The 24,596-nt window shown below is 47.0% G+C and overlaps 1 protein-coding gene across 1 annotated transcript in view; it reads left to right on the top strand.

Annotated features, from left to right (window-relative positions):
* MTOR (mechanistic target of rapamycin kinase) overlaps positions 1–24,596 on the top strand; it is a gene marked incomplete at its 5' end in the record, with an annotated part of 118,671 nt that overhangs the window by 63,343 nt on the left and 30,732 nt on the right. The window contains 4 exons of the mRNA XM_079696532.1: positions 14,667–14,742; positions 17,960–18,099; positions 22,521–22,621; positions 24,313–24,428. Coding sequence (XP_079552658.1) covers positions 14,667–14,742; positions 17,960–18,099; positions 22,521–22,621; positions 24,313–24,428 — 433 coding nt within the window. The remainder of the gene's footprint in view (positions 1–14,666; positions 14,743–17,959; positions 18,100–22,520; positions 22,622–24,312; positions 24,429–24,596) is intronic.

Raw genomic sequence — 24,596 nt, 5'->3', positions numbered from 1 at the left:
TTGGAATTTGTAGCCTCAGGTGCCTCGCAGGCTAGGTGGAGAGACAGACAGCTGAACTCCAGGGCAATGTGACATGCTTGGGTGGGGGACACAGCAGAGGGGGAGTGCCCAACCCAGTTGAGGTTCTGGAAGGTCTCCCGAGGGAAGTGATACCCAGGGTTGTTGTTTTTATGGGTTTTTTTGTTTTTTTTGAAAGGAAGAAGTAGCCAGCAGTGGGAGAGGGCATTCTGAGCCAAGGTGCAGCTGTATGAAAAGCCTGGGCTTATAGAGCCTAAGTAGTCAAGTGTGGCGTTAAGGGGCAAGAAGGAAGAGGAGTGGTGGCAGGAGTTAAAGCTGGAGGAGTGGAGGCGCGTCGGGCCTGAGTGCCCTTGTGCATCCCGGCGAGGCCGTAAGTGTTGCTTGGGAGACGGGGGGCTGTGGGTGGCTTTTACTTCTTGCTTTGTTTTTTTTTTGAGTCTCACCAGGACAGTGGCTCTTTATAGTTACCAAACAAGATTTTTAACTGGAAGTGGGTGGCTTAGAACATCAGAATTTCTTAAAACTGTAATGCATTCATATTAAATGCCCTGAAGGGCTCATCTGACTTGAGCATTAAAGAGGTGGTATCTGAAGGACTTAAAGTAATTAGGTCTAGAATCAGATAAATCTGGGTTCTAATCCCTTCCCATCACTTGATAGTTATATGACCCTGGGCAAATTAACTTCTCGGAGTTGACCAATCTGTGAAATGGGGATAAAAATTTTAACTACTCCTGGACTTCCTGGCGGTCCAGTGGTTTGGACTCTGTGCTTCCACTGCAGGGGGCACGGGTTTGATCCCTGGTTGGGGAACTAGGATCCCACATGCTGTGCAGCACAGCCCAAAAAAAAAAAAAAAAAGTTAGTAAAAAAAAAAAATTATAACTGCTTCACTTCACAGGATTTTTGTGAGGACTAAGTTAAATATAGCAAAAGATTAAAAATAGCTAAGGCATTTTTGAAGAAGAAAAATAAATTTGGAGGAATTACCTTATTAGAAATCAAGATTTATCTTAAAGCTACAGTAAGTAATTAAGGCAATGTAGTATTGGCGCAAGGATAGACAAATAGATAGATGGAGCAGATTTGAATGTCCAGAAACAGACCCACACATATATGAACCCTTGATTTATGACAAGGTACCACTGAAGAACAGTGAGTTCCTCTGGGTAGGCTAGATAGCCTTATGGGGGGATAAAGGTTCTTGACGCTTACCCCATACCACACCCAAAACCTCAAGTCCAGGAGATTTAAATTCTAAATTGGAAAACAGTAGGGCTTCTAGAAGATAACATAGGAGATTATCTTCAGCATCTTGGGATAAGCAAAGATTTCGTAAACAAGATTTGAAAAACACTAACCATAAAGGAAAACATCATTAAATGCAATAAAAGGAGTCATTTCTTTTCACTGGAAAACACCATGAAGAAAGTAAAAAGGCAAGAAGGTATCTCCAGTACATACTTCTGTGTATGCTGTATACAGAGTATATATAGAACTCCTAACAAACAAACAAAAGCTAGCCAATTAAAAGATTGGCAAGAGATGTGAACAGGCACTTATTTCACAAAAATTACGTACAAAAGGCCAGTCGACACATGAAAAACTGCTCAGGCTCATTAGTCATTATGGAAACTCAAATTTAAACTATACGGTGCAGGACTTCCCTGGTGGCGCAGTGGTTAAGAATCTGCCTGCCAGTGCAAGGGACATGGGTTCGAGCCCTGGTCTCGGAAGATCCCACATGCTGCGGAACAATTAAGCCCGTGCGCCACAGCTACTGAGCCCGCGAGCCACAACTACTGAAGCCTGTGTGCCTAGAGCCCTTGCTCTGCAACAAGAGAAGCCACCTCAATGAGAAACCTGCCCCACCACAACAAAGAGTAGCCCCTGCTCACCTCAACTAGAGAAAGCCCACGCATAGCAACAAAGATCCAACGCAACCAAAAATAAATAAATAAAAATAAAATTTTTTAAAAAAATAAAAAGTAAACCAGAAGGTGCAACTTACACACCAATCAAAATGGCTGAAATGGAAAACACTAAATTCCAAGTGTTGACAAAGATGTGGAACAATTGGAATTTCCATACCCTTCTGGTCGAAATGTAAAGTGGCAGTTTGTCAGTATCTTCTGAGACTGGAACATGCCCCTGTAAGCGAGCAATTCTACTGCGAGATTTGTTCCCACCAGAAATGCGAGCACACACGCGCCAAAGACACATACAGGAATGTTTGTCCAGACTTCCCTGGTGGTCCAGTGGTTAAGACTCCGCCCTTCCAATGCAGGGGGCGTGGGTTCGATCCCTGGTTAGGGAACTAAGATCCCACATGCCACATGGTGCAGCCAAAAAAAAAAGGAATGTAGTAACGTGACTTACCATAGCCCCAAACTGAAAACAGCGTAAACCCCCATTGACAGTAAGGCAGATAAATTGTGGTATGTTCATACACTGACATACTATTCAGCAGTAAAAAGACAAAACTACTGTGGCATGCAACGACATGTATGTATCTCGTAAACATAATGTTGAGTGTTTATATAGAGTTCAAAACCTGGTGAAACTAACCAATTGTATCAGAAGTGAGATAGTTGTTACCTCTTATGAGTTGTTACCTCTGGGGATGAGAAGGGAAGCCGTGATTGGGAGAAGGCTTGGGTGCTTCTGGGATGCTGGCAGTGTGTTGTGTTCTGTTTTTTGGTCTGGGTGGTAGTTATAAGGGTGTCTTCACTTTGTGATAATTTATCAAGCTGTACAGTTAGGTGTATACTTTCCTGTGTATATATGTTGTACTTCAGCCAGGAAGCTTATTTAAAAATAGATAATGCACATAAAACACTTTGTTTTTTTTTAAATTTTATTGAAGTATAGTTGATTTACAACGTTGTGTTAATTTCTGCTGTACAGCAAAGTGACTCAGTTATACACATATATATATTCTTTTTCACATTCTTTTCCATTACGGTTTATCACAGGATATTGAATATAGTTCCCTGTGCTATACAATAGGACATTGTTGTTTATCCATCCTGTAAATAATAATTTGCATCTGCTAATCCCAATCTCCCAGTCTTTCCCTCCCCCCACCACACCCCCCCTTAGCAACCACAGATCTATTCTCTATGTCTGTGAGTCTGTTTCTGTTTGGTAGATATGTTCATTTGTGTCGTGTTTTAGATTCCACATATGGGCAATATCATATGGTATTTGTATTTCTCTTTCTTACTTCCATTAGTGTGATAGTCTCTAGGTCCATCCATGTTGCTGCAAATGGCATTATTTCATTCCTTTTTATGGTTGAGTAATATTCCATTGTGTATATATATACCACATCTTCTTTATCCATTCATCTCTCAGTGGACAAATTTTAGGTTGTTTCCATGTCTTGGCTATTGTAAGTAGTGCTGCTGTGAACATAGGGGTGCGTGTATCTTTTCAAATTATAGTTTCGTCTGGATATATGCCCAGGAGTGGGATTGCTAGATCAAATGGCAACTCTATTTTTAGTCTTTTGAGGAACCTCCATACTGTTTTCCATAGTGGCTGCATCAGTTTACATTCCCATCAACAGTGTAGGAGGATTCCCTTTTCTCCACACCCTCTCCAGCATTTATTATTTGTAGACTTTTTTTTTTTGAACACTAGTCCTTTGTTTGTTTGTTTTTTAGTATTTTTTAAAATTAATTAAGTTATTTTTGGTTGCATTGGGTCTTCGTTGCTGTGCGCGGGCTTTCCCTAGTTGCGTTGAGCAGGGGCTACTCTTTGTTGCAGTGCGTGGACTTCTCATTGCGGTGGCTTCTCTTGTTGTGGAGCATGGGCTTCAGTAGTTGTGGCATGCAGGCTCAGTAGTTATGGCTCAGGGACTCTAGAGCACAGGCTCAGTAGTTGTGGCACACGGGCTTAGTTGCTCCGCGGCATGTGGGATCTTCCCGGACCAGGGATCGAATTGGCAGGCGGATTCTTAACCACTGCGCCACCGGGGAGGTCCCTTACTTGTAGACTTTTTAATGATGGTCATTCTGACCAGTGTGAGGTGGTACCTCACTGTAGTTTTGATTTGCATTTCTCTAATAATTAGCAATGATGAGCATCTTTTCATGTGCCTATTGGCCATCTGTATGTCTTCTTTGGGGAAATGTCTATTTAGGTCTTCTGCCCATTTTTCGATTGGGTTGTTTGTTTTTTTGTTATTGAGTTGTATGAGCTGTAAGACACTTTGAATTGTGTCTGACACATAGTCCATATCTAGCAAATATTAAGTAGTATTGATATTTAGGTAATCGATTATCATTTCATCAGAAAAACCTCCCTGTCCACCTGAATCTAAAATAAGTCCCCCGTGCCATTCTCCATCTCTGTGCTCTGTTTTCTTCATGGTGTTTACGTCCACAGCACTCATTTCCATTTGTGTTCTGTGTATCTACTTCACTGACCTATAAGCTCTGTGAAAGCAAAGACCATACCTGTCTTATCTACCATAGTAGCTCTAGCAACCAGCACTTAGCACAAAGCCTGAGACAAAAGAGATACTGCATTGGAACTTGTCAAATGAAAGAATGAATTCCCAGCAGAAGGTTCTTTTCTCCTAAATAAACATCTGACATGGAGACTTAGAGTCTCTCTCCATGGTCATTGCCAGTATTTTATCATGGTGAGTTCTTCATTGCAGGGGATTGCTTTCTCTCCTGCTTTAACATTTTCTTCCAAAAATTTTAGTTATAGAATCAAAGAAAGTGAGAACTGGAAGAGTTGAGATCATTTGGTTCAGCCTTCTTTTTTTTAACCAGTAACTTGAGGTAGCATCCTGACTGTATGATCACTTTGTATCTCTGGAAACCATTGATTTGCATCTCACCCCTGTTTCTTTACATATGAAGACGAGTGAGAGGGCCACAGAGCATTGTGGTAGGGTTTTGTACCCCCCAGCCCCCCACCCCCGCCGTTGATTCTGGAGGCCTGTATGAATGGCATATCCGATAACTTGACCCTGCATCGACCTGTCGGTTAACCCTCATCACGGCCTGAGGGGCCACATGCAGCAGCTCATGTTGAAGACAGAACACAGAAAGTAACATGTGATGTCTCTGGGCAGCTATATTCCCCGTAATTAATCCAGGAACCCAACAAATCTTGTCTGTCTCCAAAGGGAAATCAAACACCCATTACATTGCAATTGCAAAAAATCACTCTTAGCCAAAGACGGATTCCTGCCAGGGTGCAGGACAAGATTTCAAGTCCGTGTGCAGTTGCCCTGGGACTGAGGAGCTTCCCGTCAGCCTGGGTCTTAGCCTCCCTGTCTTAGGCAGCACTAATGGGGAATGGCCTGCAACTGTTTGAGAATGTTAAAGAAATTGAACCAGTTTGTGCCTGAGCAACCACTTAACAGTGAGGGTGACTGGGCTTTACAGCCTACAGGCAAGGGGCTAGATGGACGAACAAACCCACTCTGTGTCTTAATTCTAAACACACGTTCCCAAGGTGTCTCTGTTGCGTGCTTGGAAGTATGAGCCCAGCTTTTACAGTTGTTTCCAGGCTTCCAGAAAAGGTACACAGTCTTGTTCTTTTCCCGCACCTCTGCTGGAAGAGAAAACGCTCTGTCCAGAGGGGAAGGATTTGCTCAAAGCTTCGCACCTCTCAGTAAAAACACATTCCAAACGTCTGGACTCATGCTGCCTTCAAAAGTGCCAGTGTGCCTCGAGGAATCTGTACCCCTGTAGAAAAGCTCCAGGCAGCAAAGAGTGTGCAGATGAAGGAAACCCCTGTGTAGCCCGAGCACAAGCACAGATTATATCTTTCTTTTTAGCCCCATCTTCTTCTTTAATGCCCTTTTACATCCAGCCATTACCCAAGAGGCCAGGTCCCTCACCAGTCATCAGTAGAGCTTAAATTTATTTCTGGCTGCTCTAAAGACTTCTTACAGGTTCACTTTACAACAGCTTGCCTCTATAGAGCATCTTACAGACTCCAAGGAAAGCTGCTTTTCAGTGCAGAAAGCTGACCGTGAGTGAGGAGTTGTACAAAGGGAAGAGTCCTGGGGTTTCTCCTAAAGCTGACCAAAAGGACAGAGGGTCTTTCCTTGTAACCCAAGACCATTCTAAAGGGTGCCGCTTGCCGTCAGCCAGTAGTTAGCCTCTGCACCTCCACTGCGTCTAGCTCATCCTCAGGAATGGCTGGAGATGTAGCAAAGCTGCTTCTGATTTTCATGTACCACTGCGAGGGGGAACAAACTGCTGCTGGCAATTAAACTGGGTCACAGCACTCTGAAACCTTGAATTATAAGCTGTATCATGGTTTCAGAGCTGTTAAAGCGTACCTCTTAGAATTGATGAAATACGGTAGGTGCCCCATGGCCACCTCTGACACAGTGTGTCCCAGTGACAATGAAATGTATCAGTGGTAACACCATTGATCTCTCCAGATTCTTTTGGACATCTCCTTGGCTATGAATCTTGGTGATTCAATTACAGTATGTTACGGTCCTCGTCTGTCAGCTTTTCCTTACTAAAAAGGTAGGCATCTTTTTTCCTTTTCCTGATCCCAGAATGGGCATCCGTATTTCTACAATGTGGCCTAACTCCGTACTGGAGTACAAGGCCGGCGCACATCTGCTCACACAATTATAAGCATGGAGAGTTCAAAGCTGCCGAGTCACTGGATGCCGGGTCATTTAATTTTGTTTCCCAACTTCATCCACGTAATAGACTGAGTCAGAGCTCTTGGACATGCAGAAGCCAAGAAATCAGGATTTTACCCAAAATATCAACTCTATTTTGAGTCAAGGTAGTTGAAAAATAAGCTTTGGGCTTCAGTCTGTCAGCCCTCCCTGCTTTGTTGTTTCCTGACAGCTTCTTCTTCCTAATCGTCTCTCTCAGAGCTCTTCATTTCACTCTGGATATGAAGAAGCAGAAAGGAGGAGAAAAACCTCCAGGCATCACCAGAAAAGGAGCAGTGCTCACTGTTGTAGAATAAAAAGATAATGGCCAATTTGTCAAGAAGTGTTGACAAGAAAGATAAAGTTGGCAGTAATTAACTGGCTGACATGCTGGGAGTGATGCGCCTGCCAGTGGCTCCCTAAATCAGCCAGAGCCTTGGAAATGTGACAGCCATTCATCATTTTTACAGCACGCCTCTGACAGGCCCCTGGGTTGGAAACCCGACCAGCACAAATCGTGTGCTCTGACACTCCGGGTCTCTGCGACCTCTCAGTGCCTTACTCTGGTTGTGCTGGGGAGCCCGGGCCCTGCATCCAACCAGGAGGGGCCTGGAGGTGATGGGTGAAATGGGCCCGCTTACCCTACTTGTTGCTGAGTGCTATGCTCATCCTCAGGGAGGCCGCTCGGATTCCCAGGGCTGACCCTGCAGATGTCTACAGGACAGATCACCTGTGAGCAGAGAGTGTGAGCTCCTGCCATGCTCCTGGCGCCCTGGTGGCTTAGCTAGTGCTGCTCTCACCCAGCCATGAGGGTGCACCCACGAGACGGGTTTGTATGTGCGATCCAGCAGCAGGGTGACATTCTTATGCAGCTGTTAAAAATAATTATGAAGGGGCTTCCCCGGTGGCGCAGTGGTTGAGAGTCCGCCTGCCGATGCAGGGGACACGGGTTCATGCCCCGGTCCAGGAAGATCCCACATGCCACGGAGCGGCTGGGCCCGTGAGCCATGGCTGCTGAGCCTCCGTGACTGGAGCCTGTGCTCTGCAACAGGAGAGGCCACAACAGTGAGAGGCCCGCGTACCGCAAAAAATAAAAAAATAAAAATAATTATGAAGACTCTGGATAAAGTAGGAAATACCTGTGATATGTGAAAGAGCAGAATCCAAAACTGTATGATCACTCTAGCTAGCACTGTGTGTAAAATATGTATTTATACAGAATATGCATGGGCAAAAGTAACATTCTAATGTCGTGGTGAACTTCCCTCCCCCCAATTTTTCTTTTTTTTTTTTCTGTACGCGGGCCTCTCACTGTTGTGGCCTCTCCCGTTGCGGAGCACAGGCTCCGGACGCGCAGGCTCAGCGGCCATGGCTCACGGGCCCAGCCACTCCGCGGCATGTGGGATCTTCCCGGACCAGGGCACGAACCTGTGTCCCCTGCATCGGCAGGCGGACTCTTAACCACTGCGCCACCAAGGAAGCCCCCCCCAATTTTTCTTAATTTAAAAAAAAAAAAAAGATATACTTCCTACTACCAGTCTCGAAAAGATAGTTTTTGTCTCTCCTTTCCCTAATCTACACAGTTGTTAGCATTCTATCTTTTTTATTCTTAAGGCCCCACTTTCTCACATACAGATCTAGCAAGTCTTCTAGATATCATGACAGACGTGTCATTTACACTGTTAGCAGACAAAGGAAAGGGTGAAGACAAAGTAAGAGCTCATTATCCTTAAGCCACTGTGGTCTGAGACGTCAGGAACCCATTTGATTGTCCAAGGCAGTCCACCCACCTCTCGCACCAAATTTTTTTTGTCTTGGTGCCTTAGGTCCCTGAGGGTGCCAAGGACACCAAATGTCCCAGCTTTGAAACCGTCTAATGAGGCCAGCCTCCTTTTCTTAATATGTAGAAAAGGAGTAAATTTACTCTTCCTAAGTTTCTGAAGCAAGAAAGGAAAGTTTGACCTGCCAGACCCTGGGGTGCTATCTTCGTGCCCTGACTGTGGCTTTAAGGGGGGGACCCTAAGGCCTGCCAGTCCCCTTTGCTCTCCCCACCCCTTCGCTCTCCCTACGCACCTGCATTTGAATTGCCCCTCACCGCCTTTCTCCACCGCACATTTCGGATGTTCTCACGTTGCCTTCTGTCTTCACTGCTGTCCTGCTCGAAAAGAGACTGTCACACCCTTGAGCTCCCCAGAGTCCCAGGGGAACTGCCTGATGAAAAGACATCAGGGCCCCACCAATCCTGGATCTTCCTGGCTCTGTACAGGAATCAAGATGTTTTGTTTTTAATCATCCGTGGGACACAGAGCTAAGTCTTGCTGCTGGAAGAAGTAACAGGGATGGACAGAAGCAGCTACCGCTCTATAAGAGAAATAAGAAAGACTGCTTGGGGGACTTCTCTGGTGGCGCAGTGATTAAGAGTCCGCCTGCCAATGCAGGAGACACGGGTTCGAGCCCTGATCCGGGAAGATCCCGCATGCCGCGGAACAACTAAGCCCGTGCGCCGCAACTACTGAGCCTGCGCTCTAGAGCCTGTGAGCCACAACTGCTGAGCCTGCGTGCCACAGCTACTGAAGCCTGTGCGCCTAGAGCCCATGCTCAGTAACAAAAGAAGCCACCGCAATGTGAAGCCCACGCACTGCAACAAAGAGTAGCCCCTGCTCACAGCAACTATAGAAAGCCCGCACGCAGCAATGAAGACCCAATGCAGCCAAAAATAAATTAATTAATTTTTTTTAAATGCATTAATTAAAAAAAAAAAGATAAAGCAACAGAAAAAATTCATAAAAAAAAAAAAAAGAAAGACTGCTTGATACAGTGGTGAGGACCCAAAGCAGGGTCTATCTGGGCCTCAACTTGGCTGTTCAGGAGCTCCTCAGCCAGACCCGCCCAGGTCCGCTGTCAGCTGTGTTGGGTGTGTCACCAGCCCAGCACCAAGGGAATTCAGAGTATTCTTGCTTTACAGAGAACCAAATAAAACGTAGACTACAGTCTGCACTAGAAATAAGAGAGAGAAGGCCCAGAGCCATTTGGGAAGCAAGTGCATGACGTTCTCATAAACTCCTGATGGGAGCCCTAGGAAAGCCTGAGTAGTCCCCCAGATGTGACTGCAGATGCTCCTCGTGTGACCGGCTTTCCAACGGGCTCCAGCTCGTGTTGAGTGATCCTGCATCACTTTGCTCTTAGTAGCCGAAGGTCATCAAGGCACCAAGGCTAAGAGGTGAGGTCGATAGCCAAGTGAGCCGTACCAGGAGGAATTACCAGGCCAGATGACATTGGATTTGACATCAGTCCAGAAGCCCATGGAGCAATGACTTAGGAAACAGCACAGTTCCTCAGGTTTCCCTTCAGGTGGTAGGAGTGGCATTTGGATGCCCAGCCGGAGACCCTCCTATTGGTTTGCTAATGGCTCAGCATTAGTTAGGATGTGGAGCAGTTAATGACCCGCTGTTTCTTCAGGCTCATCCTCAGTGAGACTGGTCACCACTTGCCTGTGAAAAGCACTGAGGAAAAGATTGAAGGGACGAGTCTCGGGGAAGTAAACAGTCCCCACCCCCAGCGCTAGCTTCTCAGCCTTCGCTCTTGGACAAGGAACCCACCAAGGCAACGAGAAGCTCCTTCACGTCTGAGTCCCTTCCTCAGCTTACACACTTTCCCTACGTCTGGAAAGAGAGTTTCAGATAGTGGAGAAAAGATGCCTGGTGTAATCTGTTTGGTGTAGGAGGCATTGAGGCCATATCTTCTCCTTATTTGTTAATTCGACTCAACTCGAAAGTGTTTCCCTCAATTGCCAAGAATTTCCCAGTTTCAAGCTCTTCAACTCAGCTTCCTTTGATAAAAATTAAATCTTGGAGTGAGGGAGGGGAGGTGGGGAATGAATGAGTGAAGATGTCTGAATAATTGCCTTTTCCCCTCTTGATATCCTAATTCATTGTGTTTCCCTGTCTGTCTCTCTTCGTTGTATTTCTAACACCAGGTTTATTTGTGGGCTCTGCGTTTTGTTCTGTGGGTGGGCAGCTTCTGTGCTCTGTCGACTCGCAGCCATACAAGAGCTCAGCTGGATGTTCTCACTGCGCAGTGAAGTAGGATACAAATCTGCCCCGACACCCATGCCAAGACAGCACTGGGACGGGATCCACTAGCCTAGAAATTCTTGCGCCGCAGCCGTCTTTTCCTTTTGGCCTTGGTGAGCATGGAGAGGAGACAGGCTATCTGGTTGACCTGTCATGCTGTGCACCGTTGTCGTGGGCACGTTGCTGCCTAAGCCTCCATGTCTCTACACTTGTTTGTTAGCGTCGGTGAGGTCTGGTTTGTGTTGTTAAGCACTCCTCTGCTGTTGGGATGAGCTTTGAACAGTTTGCCCTTTATAAGCCTCCAGCATTAATACGGAAAGACCCTGGGACACACAGGGGAGCGTTTATTGAACGGGCTGTAGAAAACTCCCAGCTGCCCCATAAAGCGAGAGCGCCTCATTCGGGGGCCTTTTGAGCAAAGGTGGTTTGTGCACATGAGCCACACATACGGTCCCTCCCTTCAGTCTCATAAAACCACATCTGAGTTTAAAAAGGGAGTGTTTGAACGGACAGTCTTGTGTCACCCAAGCAAGCAGGAGACTGGGGCCTTAGTAGCTGGGAACTACAGAGTTTCCACAGAGGCTTATTCATCCCCCAGTTCGCAGCCTGGGCTCTGTCTGTAAGCCTGGCAGCCTCGAACAAGCTGCCTCGGAAAAGCTCACTGTGGCCGCATGCTGACTGTCCTGCTGGGAGGTGTGGAGGCGTTGCCAGTGGCTTCTGAAAGGAAATAAAAAATAGGAACCGGGAGCTTAGGGGTCAGAGCAGGGTGTTAGCCATGGTATGGGTGAGGAAGCTAAAGTGAAGGTGCACTACAGCTCCTTTTTCCCGTACAGCAGATTATATACAGAGTTCACTCATGGAAACGTCCCATGCCATGCTTTCAGTCACTTATTTTACACGTATTTGCTCAGGCCCACTGATGCCGAGAGTAGACAGCTGACACGCTTCTCTCCCACTGCAGAGCTGTACCCTTAGTTATCACTTCAGATCCTTTTAATGGTACAGTTTCGAAGGGAAAGGATGACCGGCTGGGCCACGGTTTCTTTATACGTAAAATGGGAGTGTTAATAATGTCTATCTCGTAGGGTTAAGATGACACGTATCAGCAATAATCAGCATAGCGCCTGGCACCTACAGTGAGCTCTCAGTAAATTTAGGTATTTTTTTGTTGTTATTATAATCCATTGCCTCCCGTGATGGAGTGCCAGAAGCCGTGGAGGAGGGAGAAAAAGGTAAGGTCCCAAACAAGACGGTAGACTCTCCTGAGCACCAGGAGAACCCCCAGAGCCTCAGCCCCCGCAGTTGCGTTCTCCAGCAGCCTTGTAGGCACACATGGGAGACTCCACGGAAGGAAAGGAGAGGGCAATGCATTTAGGGAGAAAGTCCTGTGGGAAGGAAGAATGCAAACAGGGAGGAGGAAAGACTAAACGGGATGAGAACAGCTGGTTAACTTGAAATCTCTGCTCTCTGAACTGTCGGAAGTAGGTGTGTACGATCTCCTTTACTTTCAGGTCCTCAAACCAGAACTTAATTTATCAAAGGGACCCTTTCTCTCTGCTCCCACTCATTTTTCATGGGTTTGTTTTAGTCCATTTAGTCAAAGTTGTCACTTTTCAGTGACTGTCCGTACTGTTGGACAAGAGCTTCTCATGCATCCCAAGGTGCACCCCCGGTTTTCCCGGCCATTGATCGAGGCCTGGTCAGTGTGGGTCCGCAGGGAGCCCAGCCCCCCTTTCCTTCCCACGGGGCTCTGTCTGCATCCTCACCTGCCTCCACACATATTCACGCGGGAAGCTCTGTGCAGGTGACTTATGTGGACTTTCTCTTAAAGGAGTTGGGGCCATGTGATGAGTTTTCTTTTTAAGTTTGCAAAGCTGTGTTGGTCTGTCCTTAGAGGAGGTATGTCAAAGCCATCGCAACGTTAAGGTAAAATTTATGTTTCTCCTCTCAAGTCTCTAGTCACAACTTCCTGATTTTGATCAGTTTCTTGTAAAATTCTCCTTTTTATGTGTCACAAATGGGAGAGTGGGGGGGTGGCTTTTGCTTGCTTTTGTTTTGGGTTGTTTTATTCCCCAGAGTGAGGCAAGTTTTGGTAATGTTTATAATTCGTTCTTGAAAATTAGAGTATGTTCCAGAACATAAGATTGGAAGACAGTTATTAGAACTCCTGGATTTTTATGTCTGATTCTTAGAGTTAACTTCTTTTGGTTCAGGCAAGGAACACTTTCCTTATCTTCCTCATCAGAACACTTTATATTCCTACCAGGGCCAATCCCAATAGTCCACATTAGGACTAAAAATAATATATAGACTATATCACTATATATAGTTACATATGATATAGTACATATTTGAGTATAATATAATATATAGAATATATACTGGCTTTCTTTTTTCCTGCCTTCTTATGCCTCCAAAATCTTTATTTGGGCTCAAGGAGCTAGATTATCACAAATCTATACCCAGTAATATTAATTATTAATACGGTTTACCCAGCCCCATGTGAGTGAGCAACAAAGCTGAGAACCTGACTTAGAGGCCAAGAGGAATGGGAAACTGCTTCACAATGAGCATGCAGTGGAATTAGTCCCTTTGGACTTGGCTTTTCATTCTCAGCTTAGAAAAACTCTCGTAGGGCTTCCTAAAGGAAACCATGATGTTACAGCTTCACTTTGAAATTAAAAATATTTCTGAATCCTGCAGCAGAAAACTTACCGAGAACATTTGGGCTCATTGCTTTGCTTGGGACCCACACAGAAGCGCCAAACAGTCCGCCCAGTAGATCCCACACGAGGTTGCCCATCTGCTCCTGTAAATAAAGGAGAGGGATGTCTGTGCAGTTACTTTCGCCTCTGGTTTCAGAGCCTGGAGCCTTGAGCTTGGACACCCAGTCTAGACTCCCAAGTTGGTCTGTCACATTTTGCTCCCTGCCTGTGAACAGGTGTAGTCGTTGTTGTCCTGTGGTTTTCTCAGTCCTGCTCCCTCCCTCCCTCTCTTCCTTCCATTACTCAAGCTTATGTTTAGTGTTGGGTTAGTTGCTGCTTACCCTCTTACATAGGTTCCTGTTGGAACAAGGGTCTGAGCCTTGCAGCTCCCCTACTTTCAGGACCTCTTCACAGCCTCTCTGATGAACCAACTTCAGGCAGCAAGCCTTCCAGCTTTCCTGCCCAGTTGCCCCAATACACTTACAGTTCTCCAGCCCCAACTGGCCACAAGCTGCCCACAGATGACATCAGCAAAGTTGTGTGTTGTTATGAAAAGCATCTCTCCACCAGAGAGACCAGGCAAGTGACTTGGGATGCGGTCCCTTCACAGCCTGCTGCAGAGGGAGGGCATGGTCTTTGAAAAGGGACTAGGGAAGCATCTGAATTTGAAAGAGATGGGCCCCGTCAGGGGAGCCGTCAAGACTGTTGCTGGGTTCTCTGTCATTGATGTGGATGACCCAGCCTCAGTGCCACTTCTTTGTCACCCACAGAGCCTGATGATTTTTATTCATTTTGGTTATTCTTATCACCAAGGGCAACTGATGAGAAGAAGTAAGAGTTAAAAGTTCAGAGGTACCTCATCTGGTTGTGTTCTACAACATGAACGGTTCTGGAGCCAGGGTTTCTAGTTAAAAGATAGACATGTGCTGCCTGACGTATGATATCTGAGAGGAAACCAGTCTGCTGCTTGGAGGAAGGGCCCCAGAGCAGGCAAGGCCTCCTGTCCACCAAATGTGGCCCCTTCAAAATTAGGAGTATGAGATCAAGATGAAATCATTCAGGCCGAGCTTTCTGGGTGGTAATAGATCATTGATGCTCTTTCTACATCTGTAAGACATTGTCCCCAGCATGCTGGTGAGCCATCTGCCCACAAATGACCCTGCACCTCCCACCCTCTGACATGCTGAGTGTAACCACCTCTTCCTTTTGTTTCCCCAGCATTAATAATAAGCTACAGCAGCCAGAGGCAGCTGCCGGGGTATTAGAATATGCCATGAAACACTTCGGAGAGCTGGTAAGTTGCCTCATTCCTTTTAGAAGAGCAAGAGGTAGCCACCTGGCTAGGGAGGCACTAAGCCATGACCTTGAGAAAGTTACTTTCCTTTTCTGTTTTTTGGCCAATTGTTAAAAATCGGATGCTGACTTACCTATATCTTGAGGTTGAAGGAGACAGTGGCGGTATGGAGTGTATTCAAGCTGAACAGAGATCGTGAGGGCAGAATCTAAAAAACAGTAATTTGTATTTATCAAACTCTCAGCATGTGCCTAGCCCTTTGCTATGTGCTTTATGTACTTCATCTAATTCAGTCCTCCCTTTGAATGTGTACTATTGTTATCCCATTTTACAGATGAGGAGACTGTGGTCCCAGCAGGGTAACAACCTTACCTGAGCTAACAGTGAATAAGTGGCAGGGCCAGGACTTGAACCCCGGGCAGTCTGGTGTCAGAGCCCAGGTGTTTAACCCTGACCAGAGTTGTCTTTGTGTCGTCTATGACAGCCAGCATTGCCACTGGCCCATAGTTACGGCTCAGTACCTACTTCAGAGAAAACCATGGGTAATTCTCCAGAAAAAATATGCCATAATTTATACCTGATATTGAGGGATTGTTCCATCTCATTACTGTTTATATAGCTTCTTGCCTCCTGCCATCTTTGCCCAACTGATACTGAAATGATTCCTTTACTCTCTGTATTCCTGGGAGAGTGCTTTGGTAACTCCTAACCATATATAAGGCATCGACTTAATCAACTTAACATTGACTTCCTGGAAGGTCAGGAAGTTCTGGGTCCATATATTTGATGAGGAACCTTTTATTAGTCAAGTAGGTCACTTACTCCAGTCTGCCTTAATCAAGAGCCCAGTGTGTCAGAGTGAAGCAAAGTGACTACTTCACGGGCTTTTGCCTTCTACAAGGCCTGGTCAATTGGACTGAAACCTTTCAGGGCATATTTTGCCATCTTGAGCACATATCTATGACTAGACTAAGAAAGCATCTCCAGATGACAAAACAGAAGGGACTGTGTCTCCTCCACCTTTGCCACAATCCGTGTTCACAGAGGGAAGAAGGTCAGCCAAGAGGGCGCTTCATGTACTCCACCCAGAGATGTCCTCTCCTGTGATATCCTTAGCGCTTAGACCGCAGTAATTGAAACAAGGATTCCACAGACGTCTGGTATTCAGGCGATTTTATACCCCGGTGGCTCAGAGTACCAACCCTAAATGAAGAGTTGCCCCGTCTCCAGGTTCTAAAGGTGGCCATTGCTCCAGGATGGCTGCTAAACCTATGGTGGATTTTCTGTTATATTTAGGTGGCTGAGTCACATTAAGCTCGACAGTGGTTGCTTTTTCTTGGCAGGGCCTGCGCTTTCTCAGCGCAGGTTAGGTAACAGCAATCTCATTAGAATTTTGTGTGATTCATTGCTTAAACCTTACAGTTTCTGCAGTCCGTTGCAATTCAAAATATCCTGCCCCCTACGTGACCTGCTCCATACGCCGCTCCCCCTGCTTTCTGCTTGTTCATACTGAGTGTGTGCCATACATTAGTCATGAGCCTTTGTTTCTTTTCCACCCAGGACAGAAATTCAAAATGGGAAATTTACCAGTGTTACTTTTTAATTTCAGAGTTTTTAATTGTACAGTCTCTGCAGTCACTGTATTCTCTGTAAGTTTTTGCTTTCATATTTAGGCGTAGTAGAGCGGCATGATTCTAGACGAGCTTGGGAAATGGAGCTTAGGTGGTTTTACCCTCCACAGAGTCCATTTTGGCAAACCTCACTGTACATGGACATTGGGGAAAGGGCTGTTGTGGCTGCAGAACTAGGCCAGGGGAAGTAGAGGGGGCTGGCTCTGCTGAAAACACACGGGGGGAAGCAGGCACAAGTTAGCTACCTAAAATAGAAATGACCTCCTTACAGAGGTTCAAGAAGAAAAGATTCTGGGCTTCCCTGGTGGCGCAGTGGTTGAGAGTCCGCCTGCCGATGCAGGGGACGCGGGTTCGTGCCCCGATCCGGGAAGATCCCACATGCCGCGGAGTGGCTGGGCCCGTGAGCCATGGCCACTGAGCCTGCGCGTCCGTAGCCTGTGCTCCGCAATGGGAGAGGCCACAACAGTGAGAGGCCGGCATACCGCAAAAAAAAAAAAAAAAGAAGAAAAGATTCTGTCAGAGAGCTTAGCACACAGTAGCTGTTCGTGTACGTGCTGCTCAAATAAGAGTTTCATTTAGAAAGGAGAGGAAGGTAATGGGGGAAGCAAATGTGGGCCCTGCATTATATCCTACACATTCCACTGCAGGATCATACTGTTAAATAAATCCCTGGAGAGCCACTCCCCTGGCCCAGTAGAGAAATGGTCATTTACCAAGCTGGTGATGAAGAAGCCCAGAAGACAGCCTGAGGTGGAGGCAGATGGAGGGCAGACAGAGACATAAAACAGTCCCCGGGCCATTCAGAGAGCCGTAGACTGCAGCACCGCTCATTCACGTGGCTGGCACTGAACTGCAGCGTGGCGCGCCATCTGCCGGGTAATGGAACCCGTCCTTTGGCTCCTGCCACTGGTAAAGCTGCCAAGTGCTAAGCGGGAGGGAACATTGGATGTGGGAGACTCTAGAAGAAGGGAGGAAGGTTTTTCCAAAGAATTTTAAGTGGCAGTATTATATTGTATTTTAAATTATTATTTCCTGAAAGTTTAAAAATGCATTAAGAAGCGCAGAGATTCGAGAGCTTTTAAAAAGCGAGTGGTTTTCCTCCAGCAGATATGCAGATGTGGCCTGGTCTTTCTGGCCTCATCAGGAAAGCAGCTGCCATCCCTGCCATGTGGCCCACTGTCAGCATTCCAGCAGATCGAGGCCTTGGCATCCTTACAGGAGCCCTGGTCGGGGCTTCCTGCCGTCCTAAATGATTTCCCCTATCCCCATATCCCCACATGCTGGAGTTCTGCTGACTTCTGTGTCTGGGCTGGAAGTGATGGGGGGAAAGCATGGCCTGACATCTGCTCTCAGATTATCCCAGGGTTGTTCCATCACTGTGCCAAGGAACCAGCATTCCTACTGTCACCAAACATACCTCCGGATATTCTGAAGTTCTTTTCAGTCCAAGCCAAGGCATACTGTGATGGGTGAAGTGTCATGCATACAGCACGGCACACTCAGGAAAGAGAGTCTGTGGATTAAAAAAAATGTACCCCTGTGTTCTCTGTGCCTCCCAACAGTCCTCTTTCTTTTCCACTTGGCAGGAGATCCAGGCTACCTGGTATGAGAAACTGCATGAGTGGGAGGATGCTCTTGTGGCCTATGATAAGAAAATGGACACCAACAAGGATGACCCAGAGCTGATGCTGGGCCGCATGCGCTGCCTCGAGGCCTTGGGGGAATGGTAAGCTGTAGCGGGCTGATGGCCGAGTTGCATTTGAAATGCTTCTCCCGACCAGAGTTCTCATCTAAGACTCTCATTTTCGTTTCACTTGGTTATTTTCCCAGGAACCATCTATCACTTTGGAATGTTTCTCTCTCTGTTCTGTCTCAGTGCTAAATAGAAAAACTCTTTCTTTCTTTCTTTCTTTCTCTCTCTCTCTTCCTTCCTTCCTTCCTTCCTTCCTTCCTTCCTTCCTTCCTTTCTTTCTTTCTTTTTTAACTTAAACTTTGTAATGCTCTGGGACAGGACAGGTGTGGGTGTGCTCCTGGCATCTACACCTATTTTCTCTCTGCCTCTTGACCTTGACTGACTGATGAAGACTTCATATTCTTACTCTGCAACCTTGATTTTTTTCTTTTCTTTATTACCTCTTGCTAATGATTTTAGGAAAGAAGAACAGATGACTGCTTTCTTCAGGTGCTTCACCTTTATTGAATGCTTACTACGGGCTCAGCCCTTATGCCAGTCTCCAGAGATTAAAAAAAAAAACAACACACACACAAAAAAAAGGCCTCTTCCTTTGTGAGGCTGATGAGACAAGCACGTTGCAGGCAGTTACTAGAGCCTGAGAGCCCAGGGACAACGAATGGTCTGAGCACACAGCTCTGAAAGACCCAAGTGGGGCACGGGGTGATCTTGCAGTTCTCCCTGGAGGAAGGCCTACGGCTGGGAGACAGGCGAAGGAGAATGGGGAGAGCGAAAGGGCATGCCAGGTAGAAGTGACAGTAATGCTTGGTTTAGAACACTTGCCTGCATCTTGGCCTGGGGAGTTGTTAGGGGACGTTAAAGGAAAAATGGTTCCTGTTCCGTTTTCTAGCATCAAGTGCAGTTTTTTAAAATAGTTAAAGCAAAATGCCATCCTGCAGTCATGAACTAGTTTAACTACAGTTTTAAATAACAAACAGAATGCCGTACTGCCTCCCCACGAGCAGATTATCTCAGCTTCCTCTCGCATATGGGACTGCGTGCCCCATTCATTCATTCAGCCAGTCGTACTGAGCGCTTACTCATTGCCGGGGTCTGTGCTAGCTCAGGGGCTAGACACAGCCCCTGCCTTCCCAGAGCTTACAGGGCAGACGACCGGGCTGCTGTAGCACAGAGTGAATACAGTTTTAAAGGAGAGGAGAAGCCCAGGGCCTGTGGGATATCAGAAGGGGCCCTAATCCTAGCTTGGAAGGTTCTGGAAGGCTTCCAGGAAGAAGTGATACCTAACTCGGACCCAGACAGTGAGGAGGGGTGAGCACATCATTATGTTCAGGGTTCTGACAGTTCAGGAAGGCTGTGGGGTCGAGTGTGACGCAGAAAAGAGGTGAGAGGTGAGGCAGGAGAGCTAGGCGGGGGCCAGATCAAGTGGGGCTTATGCTCCACGTCAAGAGTTTGAACGTTAACCAAAGGGCTATTGATCGGCCATGCTCCAAACCCCCCAGAAGTTTTTTTCTTTGCGTTCTTCCATTCAGTGTCCTGAATTGCTCACCACCTCTTCTCCTTTTTCTACTTTTTGAAATTCTCCCCGTCTTTCAAGGTCCACCTGAACTGTTTCTCCCTCCTTGAAACCTTTCCTGCCCTCCCCGCCTTTCATAATTAGAGACAACCACTGTCCTTAGGTGGGTTAAGTAGGGTTGGCTTGGATGCATTAGAAGAGACTTTACATGTGATTTTGTTTAATCTCCTTGTGTGACAGTTGGGAAACTGAGGCTCGTAGAAGTTGACATAACCTGCCCGAGGTCTCCCGAGAGCAGAGTCATCCGGGTCTCCTGACGTTGCACTGCCCAGGGCCATCTACCTCTGAGCTCTTGAATTCGTTCCAGCTTTAGAATTACCTATAAAGTATAAGCGGCTAGTGATGCTGACCAAGGGGTTTAAGAATGAAGTAGGCTAAAAGAGATTTTAAAAAGAGGTGAAAGAAGTAGAATTCTTTTCCTGATCATATGCAGGTTTTTTATATGGTTTATTCAGCCAGTTCCATTTAGAGTGCAACTTCTGCATTGCTTTTGCTTTGGGTTAGTATCCTGAGCGTGCCCGAGGCAGGTGTTCACCGGAGGTGGCCCTCAGGAGTGATCCAGGGTTACCAGTGAGCTAAGACCCCCTCCCCATGCTCAGCCCCTGGGAGCTGAGTACCAGAGACAGCCACCCCCTCCCCCAGCTCCCCAGCCACACCTGCAGCCCCTTGAACCTAAGTCAGCCTCCTCCCTGCACTGTTCCTTTCATGGCCTCTGGGTCCCTGAGGACAGATTCCTCAGGAATGAGGTCATAGACAGCCAAGTACTCTTAGGCGTTGCCAATTGAAGAACGCTCCTTACACTTTCTGCTGCTGCACTGGGTGGGAAGTCAGAGTTTTGGAGGGCCTTTTACCCAGTCCTCCCTGGTGTCGGTGAGAGGTGCCAAAGAGCCTCCTAGTAGTTGCCCCACGGACAGTCTCATACTTTTTATTTATTTGATTTTGTTCGCCCCCGTGCCTTTGAGAGTTAGGACTCAGTATATTCTGCATCCTTATTTGTAACAAATGTTTGTGGGAGAGGAACCCCGCCTCTGTGTACACCGACCAGGTTCTGACAACTGTTGACACAGCCTCAGCTTGAAGTCGGTGCCTGTGTCCCCTGGCGGGGCTGCCTTTCAGGATGCTGCTCCTGCACTGCTCCCTGCTTTGTCTCTGGAGTTAACAGTTTGTGGCGTTTCACACTGAACTCGCTCCCTGCCTCGAGATGAAGAGGAAAGCTAAATCCCAGACCTGTGACACAGAAATGGGGGGTCCTGATGAAACAGCAGAGGGAGGCTGAATTGCCTATGGCTACCAGCTGTACAAATTTGAATTCCAGGGTTGGAAGGAGCATTCAGAGATCATGTCGCTTTCCTTTACCGCCAGACAGGACCCCAGCAAAAAATGTGCTGCCCAGAGGAGCTGTGCTATGCTCTGAGCCAGTGGGTCTCAAACTGTGGCCCCTGGATCACAGCATCACACCTAGAAACTTGTTGGAAATGTACTTTCTCAGACCCCAGTTCAGACCTCCCGAATCAGAAACTCAAGGGATGGCACCCAACGATCTGTGTAAGGAGCCCTCCATGGGATTATGATGCACATAACAATCTGAGAACTTCTGCTCTAAGACAACCTCCAGCAGGACCCAGAGTGAAGGTTTCTCAGTTTAGACGGCAGGAAAACAACACTGAGGTTCGTCCAGCTGCTGTCTCTGAGCTTCAGTAAGTGCACAAGGCAGGATGGCTGCCCACTTCCTCTTCCTCTTCCTCTTTTTTATCTTGGCTGTGTATTGAGCTAGAATGCTTGCGTCCCTGGCTCTCTTGACATTGTGGCAGAGAGACAGTGAAAGGTAATGACTGCCAGGCCACGATGCTGGATAATGGCCCCGAGCAGTTCTCCTAGATGTGGTCACCAGTCAGCTTCTCGGTGAGCTCAGCCCAGATCCCTTCAACATCTTTACCTCCTCCCCCTCCCTGTCCCCCATGTCACCTGATAGTGCAGTGTAGCTCATGTCCCACGAGGCTTCTGAGCTGGGCCACTTGGAACTTGTACCTTTTCTCTTGACTCCACTCCCAATACCAAGTTAAAACATCCTGCAGCATCTCTTTCAGAAAGTAGGAAAGATTAAGGAGTCTCCTAGCTGAGTCTTGAAGCTCACATGAAAGCAGGAGCTCATATTTGCCCTGTAGCAGTTTTATTTCCTTTCCTTCAGAAGTGCAGCATGGGAGGGAAGCAGTTTTAACAGCCAACAGGACATCTTTTCTTGAGGGCTTCTGCTCTGTGTACCAGAGTCTGCTGAACACCATACGTATCTCAGTGTCTCCTAGTCATACCCACACTCACGTAGTTGTGCGCAATTCTGAGAGTAAGCAACATCTGGATTTCTGGTAGATGTGACCGTTGTAGCACCTTCTTCCTCTGTGCAGATTGATTTCATTGGAGTTTCATTTCAGACTGCAGCCATTGGTATAATACTTTTAAAAGCCAATTCTCCCTATAGCTTGGAACCCAAAAGAATGTCCAGATGTGTCTCTTCCGATGGCTTTCTCTGTAGGCCTGCCAAAGGGAAAGAGCCCAGAGTTCATTGGCATAGGAGAAAAGTTATTTAATATTTATGAAGGGGGCCAGATGTTCACATTTCACGTCACACCTAGTTAGACACGGTCCCTATCTTAGATAAACTCGCTCTCAGACAAATTATGAGCCACCAGGCCATAGAAACAACAAATGGCCAGTCACTTCTCAATTATATCACACAGTCAAAAGTACTTTTTCTTTAAAGGCTCACGGTTCAAGGCAGGCCCCTCTCATCCAGTTCCTCCGCAGCCTCCAGCTAACCTAAGGGGCTAGAGAGAAAGATGGAGGTGATATCTGTTAACCCGACTATATAATTCTTTTCCTTCAGGGGGCAGCTCCACCAGCAGTGCTGTGAAAAGTGGACCCTGGTTAATGATGAGACCCAAGCCAAGATGGCCCGGATGGCTGCTGCAGCCGCATGGGGTTTAGGTAAGGCTCCCCTCCCAGGCACCCAGTCAAGGTGAGGACAGTGAGGCTGGGGGCTCGCATCTGAAAAGTATGGCACTGTGGCTGCAGGCAGAGATGTCAGGTCTATAGAAGCATAAAACTGTTCATGTCCACTTCTCCCTCCTCCATCTGTCCTTTCTACCTCATGACTTTGACTAACTTTGTTAGATGTGTTTAATAATGGCTCTTCACAGGGAGGCCAAGGAAAACAGTGAGCAAAGCATCAAAACTGAGATATTTAGTGAAGTTGGTTTGTATTCTGGCTCCATCATCATTAGCCTTTTTCCATGTTTCTGCTTTGCATGGGGTCGCCACCTCATGATCCAGTATGGTTGCTGGAGCTCCACCAACATGTCTTTATCCTACAGGAATAATGAGAGAAGTCAGCTGTCTAGCTCCTTTTATTTCTTAACTTTTACTATAGAATTTTCCCAACAAATATAAAAGTGACTAGTATAATGAACCCCGATATGCTGTTCACCTTCTCCAACAGTTAGGAACATTCTGGCACTTTTGTTTTCTCTGTTCTCCTCCTTGCTGCCCGACACTCAGCCACCTTCCTCCCACTCCCTGAGTGTTTTCAAGCAGCAGTTTCCTTTTAATCCCCACAGACAAGTGTCGTTTTCTGACATCAGACCCCAGCAGAGAGGATTCCCAGTGTCTGTTCCAGGGATGTTCTCAGTAAGAGGGGAAAGGGCCCATGGATGTCCCAGGTGGAAGCTGCACCTGTGGAGTCCAGAGGAAGGTTACATAACATCCACCTCCATTCTCACCCTCTGAGTCACAGAGCTTATATCCTTTCCTTTCATGAGCTCTGAGCTGGATCCAGAACGTTTTTCAAAACCAAACTGCTTCCTGAGGAGTCATCATTTGTTATTTGCTTTTGCCCAGAGGCATAGAGAATGGATGCACCAGTGGTCTGGAGTGAAAGGCAGGAAAAGGCCTCGTAAAATCAGCAGCCCTGCAGTCTGCGGCTAATGAAGCTGGTATCTTTCCTGCAGATGGTTTTGGAAATCCTGGCATTTGATACATGCTCACCCCACCAGGGGAAGTGACTGTGTCTTTCCAGATGCCACCATTTCCCCAGTCTGCCCTGATATGACACTACTGTGCTATGACCTAGCCCATCTTTCTGTTGTAACAGAGCCTCTTAAAATATTTATCTCCTCCCTCTGAGGCAAAGGTACTGCCAGAGTGAGCCAAGCAAACTGTTTGTCTCATCCTGTCCCCTGTCTGGATAACGGCCATATCAGTTGTTTGGGGGAAATGTAATGTCCAAGGTACCATTGAACTGTGAGATCCTCCATTGGTTGGGAAGAAAGCTCTTCCATCTCAACTAGAGAAAGCTGGGCGAGTTCTCTAGGTTAATGAGGTACTGCGTGGCACCCTCCTGACCTGTGCTTATGTGGCTCCTTCCACCTTTCATGGAACTCCCTGGGGCAGCAGTGGAGGCCTGTGTTTGGAAGACAGATGTGGCCTTGTTAAACTGGCTCTCAGCCTCACAGAGTCTAGAGGCTCTCTGCAGGATTCGGATACAGCAGGCTCAAGCATGTCCTATTTGAACCCCAAGCTAAATTCAAGTAACAGTGACAAGGCCTATTTGAGATGCTGCCTTTAGCCCAGCAAGCTGACTACCCTAATGCTTTTCTGTGTGTGTGTGTGCATGCGTGTAGGTCAGTGGGACAGCATGGAGGAGTACACCTGCATGATCCCTCGGGATACCCACGACGGGGCATTTTACAGAGCCGTGCTGGCACTGCATCAGGACCTCTTCTCCTTGGCGCAGCAGGTACAAACCTCCATGTACCCAGACCACCTACAACGGGAAGGTAATCACGTGCACCGTGTCCGCGCCTAGCACGTGGCGCCTGTGTAAACAGGCTGTTGTACTTCAGCTCTGGCGTTTGGCTCTGTGGCCTTGTTAGAATGGCTTTGGAGCGCAAGGCTCGGTAAGAAG

Source organism: Hyperoodon ampullatus (genome assembly GCF_949752795.1).
Source record: "Hyperoodon ampullatus genome assembly, chromosome: 2".
Lineage (NCBI taxonomy): Eukaryota > Metazoa > Chordata > Mammalia > Artiodactyla > Ziphiidae > Hyperoodon > Hyperoodon ampullatus.
This window is presented reverse-complemented; position numbering and strand designations above follow the sequence as displayed.